At 38.7% G+C, this 9,353-nt stretch overlaps 1 protein-coding gene across 1 annotated transcript in view; it reads right to left on the bottom strand.

Annotated features, from left to right (window-relative positions):
• Positions 1 to 146: 146 nt before the first annotated feature.
• The window catches only part of LOC131326300 (UDP-glucose:glycoprotein glucosyltransferase), a 33,020-nt gene continuing 23,813 nt past the window's right edge, over positions 147 to 9,353 (bottom strand). The window contains exons 25-37 of the mRNA XM_058359039.1: positions 7,361 to 7,417; positions 7,146 to 7,276; positions 6,934 to 7,022; positions 6,161 to 6,513; positions 5,993 to 6,085; positions 5,830 to 5,894; positions 4,370 to 4,472; positions 4,082 to 4,240; positions 3,824 to 3,964; positions 3,413 to 3,456; positions 3,203 to 3,317; positions 874 to 1,026; positions 147 to 766 (exon numbers count right to left, since the gene is read on the bottom strand). Of these exons, the coding sequence (XP_058215022.1) occupies positions 599 to 766; positions 874 to 1,026; positions 3,203 to 3,317; positions 3,413 to 3,456; positions 3,824 to 3,964; positions 4,082 to 4,240; positions 4,370 to 4,472; positions 5,830 to 5,894; positions 5,993 to 6,085; positions 6,161 to 6,513; positions 6,934 to 7,022; positions 7,146 to 7,276; positions 7,361 to 7,417 (1,671 nt within the window). The 3' untranslated portion in view covers positions 147 to 598. The remainder of the gene's footprint in view (positions 767 to 873; positions 1,027 to 3,202; positions 3,318 to 3,412; positions 3,457 to 3,823; positions 3,965 to 4,081; positions 4,241 to 4,369; positions 4,473 to 5,829; positions 5,895 to 5,992; positions 6,086 to 6,160; positions 6,514 to 6,933; positions 7,023 to 7,145; positions 7,277 to 7,360; positions 7,418 to 9,353) is intronic.

Raw genomic sequence — 9,353 nt, 5'->3', positions numbered from 1 at the left:
AGTCACTTGAACAACTACTACCTTGGAGTTATAAATAATCCAATCAAGCAGACCCTCCCAGAAAGGAAGTATGAATGGACTCGCCAAATAGAACTAAATATAGGCCAGATATCCATGACAAATTGAGGGACCATATAGGCAAATCATTTAAAGTTTTCAAGCTACTTTCCCACCAAATTTCCATCTGTGCACAAGACATTCCGATTTCAAATAATATCTCAGTTCCCTTTGGTTCATGAACGATGTTCCCTGATGTAAAGCTATTAGGCTAAGTGGTGAAGCCATGCATAAGTCTACAATCTCCTAATAGTCTTGCTCTCTATAAATGCTAACATTCATTCATACATATCTGCTTAACTAACATACAGAGCAAAAATCTAATTTCAGAAAAGAGAGACCATTTCCTCCAGTGAGAGAATTATCCTGAGATTCACTGACTGATTTGGCCTTCAAAAAAATCGATTACACTGCCTTCTCTTCTCTAGAGTCGAAATTTTCCAAGGCTATCAATGATTCCATAGACCCATCGGGTGTCTTCGATCTCTGTTAAATACTCGGTATGAAATAATACCAGCTATATGCTTATGGAAAATCGTATTCACAACTCTGACTTGTCTTCAGATTCACTATCGCTAACTGAACTTTGTGTTTTTATAGGAGACACTACCCGTTCTTGCATATCAACTTCTTCACCTAAGATTTTTGCAGTGAAGCTTCTTGCTTCAAAGTCAAGATCTGGCCACTCTGCAACAATTCTTCTAGCACCCTTTGAAAATATAAGGAAAATGAACAAATTGATAGGACATTAATCAGTAATCATAACAATGGTTCATGTTGTGGAGGGTTTGTAGATGCTCAGAAATTCATATTTACCTGCAGCTTGGGCTCCTTCGTCATGGGGTTGTTGCAGAGATCAATGGTTTTTGCCTTTGATTTTGTGGCATTACCACACCAAGACTCGCACCATAGCCATTCTTGGGGTAGTGAGAAGATAGGCACCGTCTGCTGAGCATAGTTCGGAAGATCCTGAATAGAAATAGATTTGGTAAACAAAAGTGGGAAGTCTGTGGAAGGACTTTTTGTATCCTTTAATTCACAGAACATGCAGGGGAATGAGATTCCACGATTGATAATAAACATTAGTCAGCTCATTCTTCAAATCAAAATCATTAAAAAAGGCACTCAACCGAAGAACAGTTCCACATTCGATGAATGGCTCCTGTTTCACGTAGGGCTGCAAATGAGCCGAGCCGCTCGCGAGCAGCTAGAAACTCGGCTCGAAAAAAGCTCGTCCAAGCTCGACTCGGAAGGTAAACAAACGAGCTTGAGCTTTTTTCAAATCGTTTTGTTAACGAGCCAAGCCCAAGCTACCAACAGCTCAGCTTGGATGAGCTTGCGAGTCATATGATAGGCTGTGGTAAATATGTCAAACTAGTAATGTTTCGACTTTGTGAACTTTCTGACTCAATAACCATCTGCCATGTGTTGAATCTGGGCACCCACATATTTGATTCAAAAAAGACAAGTGGAAAGCTTTAGAACAAAAGCAATGGGTGGTAATTCTTTTCCCATTCAACGTGGGACAAATCACAGGTAGTGAAGGCAAAGGTAAGGGAAGGTTTCCCAGCAAAGTTTTACCTTAGTCCCACATCAGAAAGATCACAACTTGTCCACGAATGAGAATCCTAAATAAAGTGAGGACCCAGCCTCTTCATCTCACAAGTGATATCGCACGAAATCAAGCTCTAACAAGCCGAGCCTGAGCCATGATGAAAACCTGCAAGCCAAGCTCGAGCCTAATTTCTTCAGCTTGTTTCGAGCTCGAGCTGACCCTTTCTACAAAGAGCCGAGCCTGCGCAAACCAAAACTTGACTCGACTCGGCTCGTTTACAGTCCTAGTTGTACATGTTTTTGCATAGTATTTAGAACGACTCGTCATCAAAGCTGTTGGAGTTTGTCCCAAATCAGTTAATTATCTCCTCCAAAACTAGTATATGAGCCTGGGCGGCCTCTCCATCCATTCCCAATTGAGTTGGATGCTCTAACATGGTATTAGAGCTAGGGTTTCAGAGAATTTGTTCCCCCTTGTTTGTGCCATAATCGGACCGTTGTTTGTTTACCACTCCACATGCGAGTTAGGGGTCGCACGTGCAGGAGAGTGTTGGAGTTGTCCCACATCAATTAATTATCTCCTCCAAACTAGTATATGAGCCTGGGCAGCCTATCCACCATCACCAATTGGTATTGAGTTGGATGCTTTAACAAAAGCATTTAAAACAAGTTCAGTTTTTGCATGTATAGAATCAACTTGGAGAAGATGTTATTCTGGGGTTCATTGGCAAAACAATTCAAGCAAGAAGAAAGAAAACCGAGTATCATTATGGTGAAGGCCCCCTCTTCTAAAACAAAAATCAATTTGCTGGAAGAAATAGGCATTAAAAGGAAAGATAAACATCAACTGCTCACTTGTATGGGAATCCAGATGCATCGTGTAGTGGCCCCGGAAATGGGGTTCGGACCATTCCTGAGCCAGGTACCACCGAACATGTCCAAATCACGGAATGCAGCTCCGTCCCGTATTCTAGTGCCTCGAGGTCCCGTTATCATATCGCTCGGTTATGCTGGGCTGCACCAGGCTCCTAATGTCCGAGTGATTTGGAAGCGAAGTCTTGTCCTCGTGCAACCAAGCCCCTCGGTCATGTATGTCATTGTGACGTAGGCCGAGGTGGTTACAACACGTGGTCATCATTGCCACCAGATCAAGCCATGTGCTTAGTCATTGCCTTATCCAGTGCGTCATATGCGACGTCAACCGAGGCGGTTACCTGAGTGTATACTTCACGCAATTACTTGGTCGCCAAGTAAGGTGAGGTCTATAAAAGGAAAGGGATGGGAAGATAACCTAGAGAGGTATGCCGTTTCTCCCTAATCCTAGACCTACCTTCTCCTTCCTAGTTCTAACTCGATCATCGGAGGGTCACTGGCTGCCACCAAGCCTTGGGACTTGTTGCAGGTCGGGCGGAGGGCAAGCAGAGCTAAGCGGAGGGAGCCAAAAACCAGTCCAGACCTACAGATCCTCAAACCTAACCCCACACATCGTAAGTAGGACAACAAGAATTGCAGGATGAAAAATACCATAGGTGAAAATAAACACTTGGAACATTGTTGGAGTAAGAGCTGCAATCTTTAACGTGATACTTGCCTGATCTAGATTCGAAAGACTGTTAGGATCCTTGCTAAGGTTTTCATAGAATACTCTCAGGTTATCTCCAGCTGCAGTTTCCCGGAATTTAACCAAATCCACAACATATAATGCACTGCAAGTCATGTAATACAAATTAAATTGCAGCCCATGCACAAGGGAAAAAAAAAAAATACAATCAGTAATTCTACGATGAAAGCACGTCCCTACCTTATATGATACGGCCTTCCTCTTAAATGTTCATTCCAAAAACCCTATTCAACAAAAGCCACAGGAATTTAAGCAGGAGTCGCACAAAATCTTCAGTAATAGGTAACTTAAACAGCAAGTCAGCACTTCGTGTCTAAGTTGTTATTTGTTGCAGCTTAAATCATGGTAAAAGCTGTGTTGCAACAGGGGAAGCAAAAAACATCAAAATGGAGCTTCCCGACTATCAGCTTTATTTCCCGCTTAAGTTGTTTTTGCCCCATAAGGGGAAGCAAAAGTGCACCAAAAATCTGACGGATTTTGAAAGAAAAATGTTAAAACTTGGACTAAGAAGCTGCAACAAACAAATCCTAGCTGCACAAGGAATAATGAGAAGCAAAAACAAAAAAGGGAAACAAAAACAAAATTATCTACTTGTCTCCAAAATCGATAGCCATCCATGTCCTTATTATTGTCACAAAATGGAGTATAGGCCAGGGGTCGTCCTTTTATATCCATGTCATAGAGTTCTCCCATGTCTGCCCGGACAACCTGATCTGCATCAACAAATATAACCTGCAAAAGATATGTCATACATGTAAATCTACAGACCATGTATGAGAGGCGGGCAAACATTTGAAGATAAATGAGCAACAAAGCCGCAGGGTCATTTTATGCAGTTCGGAGACAAACCTTCTCTAAAGAAATAGGGAAAATAACGTCAAGGAACAGAATTTTATATGCCCAGATGATTCGCTGCTTTTCTTTCTGTTTGTTTAACCATGTAGGCCATTTGTATGTAATCAATTCATATTCAAAACCATATTCTTGTGCCATATGAGGAATTACATCCTGCATAAGAAGTCATGAACAAAAGATCATTTGCATATTAGACATCTAAGTATAGGCCCCCATGGGCTATTATTGTAAATCTAAAGTTCAGAACAACCACAGAAAAAGGGTGAATTAAAATAATAGAACCTTGAATTGAGGAGAGAGATAATTCTTTATGAACCAGAACTTTACTGGTCGACGAGTGTTCTTCAGAACACTAAGTATCATGATTTTCAGAAAACGTTCATATCTGCAGAAAAGAAAGAAAAGGAAAAGCCGTGTAAAAATGCACAACCATACAGGTATGTGACTATAGAAAGCTATGAAGCCTATGATATAAGGAAACACCTAATGAAGTCGCTTAAGAAGAATATTCCTTGAACGAGAGGGGAAAAAAAATCCATTTCATGACCTAGAAAAAGGATTAGATGCATAATTCCAACACTCTACATCATTGCTAGTTGTTACCATTGAGGAATGCTACATACACTACATACTTTCACTACACCATCCACTACATTTTTTATAGGACTCATTTCGGGTCCAACAAAAATACAGAAAAATATCCATAAATTTTAAAATAATATTTTAGGGGGCCCCGTAAAAAATCAGCTCTAACGGGTATCGATAAATATTATTTATGGGTTCGTATGTTGTAAACTGCGCAGTTGAGCATTTTCACTCCTATAAATTTAGAAATAATACTTACCAATACTGGTTAAAGCTGATTTTTTGCAGGGCCCCCTAAAATATTATTTTAAAATTTATGGATATTTTTCTGTATTTTTTGGTGGACCCGAAATGAGTCCCATAAAAAATGTAGTGGATGGTGTAGTGAAAATGTGTAGTGTATGTAGCATTCCTGGTTACGATTTCATTACCAATCTTTCCTTTGACCGAATAAAGCGCTATATCAAGATAAAGTTTAAGGTGTAATCAGTTTGATCGAGAGAGAGAGAGAGATACGCAACCAATTCAAAAGATAGATTGATTAAGAGAGAGAAAATCCCTCAAAGGAATACAAAGAGTGTAAGCTCTAATAGCTATTCTTTAAAATGATAAAAAAAAAAAAACTACTCCCTCTATCCCAATTTGTTTGCTCGTCACGGGAATTATCCCAGTTTAGATTTTGGGTTGAAAAGTGTCTAGATTTTCAAAAATACCCGTTTAGCTTGGTTTTGTGTTAACTTGGTATTTCCTTCAACTCAAAACTAAAGGGGTATAGTTCGAACTTTACCCTTTTGGTGATTTTTAATTATGGAAAATTGCAAACAATTTGGGAAGCCCAAAAAGAAAGGAAACCTGAGCAAACAAAATGGGACGGAAGGAGTATAAAATGAGAGACCTAAACACCTATTTACCCTACTAACACTAGAGGATGCTAAATGACACAAATACCATCAATCCACTACATCAAACATATTCAACTCTACAGGATATTGATCTCCATATCCATCATTATTCTTGGACACTTGAACGAAATGCAAAAACTTTTAAAAAAGATTATGTGAAAAAGATGCATTATCCTTAAGCCACCTTTCCAAGAATAACCTCAAGACAGAACAACAGAAAAAGCAAATGAATGGAGAACGGGTAAAGAAACTTACAAGTGTCCAGAAGCTATTGAAAATATATTAATTCTTTTTCCACTTCGCAAGCCATTTGCATGCTCCTAAAGTTAGGTAAATATGCATTTAGAAGGGGGAGATAGTGGGGAGGGAGGAGGGGAAGTCATTTAAAGTTGAACCACAAGATGAGAAAATTCCCCACCATAGTGCTCCCACTCTTCTTTGAAAACTCACTGCCACCAATAAAACCAGAAGCCCATTTTAATAAATTTGAGTTCCAGCCGTTCTGATTACCCTGTACAAGTATTCAAAAAATGGTTACATCTTGGAAATCATCTAGTAAGTCAATTGACTAATAACAAGTGCTCACCTTTTTCTTCCCATGCGAACTGTTCACATCATTAGAAGGAGCAAGCAGTTTCTCATGCTCCTTTCCCTTTTTCTTTACCACTTCCAGGTGAACCAATTTACCCCGCAAATCATTTATGGTGATACGTTTTGAGGAATGCAGGCCCTGATTTCCATCACCATCTTCTTTCATATCATAGAGCGCAGAACTTTTACCTGGAGCGAGCTGCAGATACCAAACCCCAGGAGAAACTTTCATTTGCCAATAACCCAAATTGGCCATCACAATGGTATCAACCAAGTGTGGTGTACTTTTAGTTCCAAGGATCAGTTGAAGACCTCGGGGGGGTTCATGATCTTTCTCTGCACAATGACCTGTAATAATAATTCATCAAGAAAATTGATTATGTAATCTATGGTTATTCTAAGACCACCACCATTCTATCTTCACTGGGCAAAGTCAAAAACTTCATTCACGGGACAATTGTAATTCTTGCTTGCTTTCCTAATGGATTGCATATAATTGTTTTATTCTTTTACTGATTACCAAAGCAGCCCCAAACTTATGTGGTTGTATCAAAAAAAATAACGGAAAAAATTCAAGGGACAAGGTAAAATTACTTGAACTGAGGCCAAAGATGAACTTATTGAATATTTTGAGGGCAGTTTACCAACGATATCATAAATACTTAAATACACATGAAACAAAATTAGAAATGTACATATGTCGTAAAAATTAGACGACATCATGCCAGGATCAAAAAGGGCTTTGTTCCAAAAGGTTTATGAATCTACCTGTAAGAACAAGAGCTTCAAGTTCGAACACTGCTTGCAATGTCCTTTGCTCGCCAAGATTCTCAAGCAATATATTGTCCAGGTCATGACTGAAACATTTAAAACAAAAAACAAATAAACTAAAATACACTACAAACTAGAAACATACATGTGCGATTTCTAAAGGTTTGTAGAATAGAAATCAAGCTCAAATATTTGGTACAGATGCTTACACAGCAATAACAGGCTCAACAAGCCAAGGCTCAGGAACATCAAGATTCATGGTGAGGGTTTTGGCCAATGGCATATTGGCGAAAAAGGCTTTGGGGCCATATACTGTGTAATCAGTACTGCTGAAGTCATCCTGCAATATCATGGCAAAACTGAGGCACCAAGTAAAGGACCTCAAATAAAGGAGGAGACAATAACTAAAATGCTTTTGTTTCACCATCGTCGGTACTACATATCTGTAGTAATTCTTCAGGGGAAGGTCAACCAGGGAACTCTGCCAGAAAAGCAGCCATCTATTAGTTCATCGAAACACCTTTTGTTATCTACAATTCTAAATCAGCCCTTCAAGAGACACTTGAGATTGAACTTTTACAACATGGAAGGCAAAAGAAGCTAAGTGATCTAACATATCACAAAAGTATAGAAGAACAAAGCAGCCATGGTTGTTAGAGTCATGCCATTCACTATAAACTCTACAATTCCATATGAGTTTCAACCACTTCAATTCGAATCATGCTTTGAATTAGAAATTAAGGGATACTTGTGATACAATTTGTGATCCACTTCGGTTCCCAACAATTCATGCATTACAGTAGGATTAGGTAAAATCCAGTCTTATCTATTTTTACTCGTGAATTGCATATAACAACATTGTTCTCTCCATCAAGAAAAAAAATGACATTGACTAGGTTGATCGATTTCTCGTATAATAGCTGAATAAAAAGCTACAGGTTAGTTGTATTGATATTGTTTTATTTTAAACAGTATGTATTCTTTTTTATGCATATGCGTTTATAAATCATCCAATAAAGTGCATCTTGCGATTCACTTTTCGAGTTTCGATTTGACAGCAGAAAGCAACTAACAAGACCAATGCGCTCAAGAAGAATGGTTGACTTTATAATCTCATCCGAGCTGAACATAGAATACAGAGAATGTTCCACAATTCGTCATCAACCCACTATAATTTCCAAGATAAACAAAAGAACTCTAATCAAGTAGAACTCAGTAAAGCAGTTGATGCTTACTTGATCGCCGGATCTAGCCAACAAATTGATTCCCATAAAATCAATATTCATAAAGAGTACTGCAACAGTTATCTCATGAAGTAACAATGCATCTATATTGAGTCATCAACCATCCAAGGGGGGTTGTGGGTGCAAGAATGCCATTTGGTACGAGTATGTTGGAGCGTCTCCAAGCGCAACATTTTAGACACTCACCTTTCACATCCGAACAGACATAATAGAATCAAACAGTAGCTGCAAGCAAGTCAGCTTTACAAACTAAATTTTTTTTCCTCTTTCTTTGGCTATTTCTTTTTCCTTGTTTACAAGTCTTTACCTATCTTATTGTCAAGCAGAACAGATTGGAGATCCCAGTTTACCATTCACGTGGACTGAAAGGAACATATAACAGGAGACAATCAATCTGCCAAAGAGTTTCACTCTTCATTTTCGCATGGTGTCAACCATTAAGAATGAAGCAAATTCAAGCACCTCATTAAGAAATCACACACGTAAACCAGACCAACCATGTGTACCGAACATTCATGCAAACTCAAATCCTCTATTTTGGAACCCACCCAATCACAAATCCTCATGTCTTTCCTACTTGTCTTCAGAATCCATGAACAAAAGTTACACAGAAGGAATCATTCTTTGACACATTGAAGACAAGAATTAGCTTTATCATGAATCAGAATGAATTAGCTTATGAGGCTTAAAAGAGTTTGCAAGAAATAAATTGAAATTGTTTTCAATAGTTTACCAAGTCAGATTTTTTTTTTTTTGATCCGCTACCAAGTCAGATTGTTCCAAATAGTTTAACACTACAGGAATTGTTTGGAAGGTTCATGTGTAATTTAAGAAAAAGGACATCAACCACTCTTGCTGTACCGCATAAAGATAATGGAGATCAGAGTTTAAAGTGGAGCACAGCTCACTTGAATATCTCCTGCCACCCTCGAATGATATGGTACAGGGTTTGTGTCCCGGTTAGGTGATGGCTGTGTATCTCCCACTTTTATTACAGAAAATAAAGGGTGGAGAATAGGAAATAAGAACATAAACGAGAGAGAGAGAGAGAGAGAGAGAGAGAGAGAGAGAGAGAGAGAGAGAGAGAGAGAGATTTAACATCGTCAAACGAAAATATGCAAGACCACAAATAATCACAGACGCTCTTCTTGATCACCTAAATGTTTGAAGTTT

This window comes from Rhododendron vialii, chromosome 5a (genome assembly GCF_030253575.1).
Source record: "Rhododendron vialii isolate Sample 1 chromosome 5a, ASM3025357v1".
Classification (NCBI taxonomy): Eukaryota; Viridiplantae; Streptophyta; class Magnoliopsida; order Ericales; family Ericaceae; genus Rhododendron; species Rhododendron vialii.
This window is presented reverse-complemented; position numbering and strand designations above follow the sequence as displayed.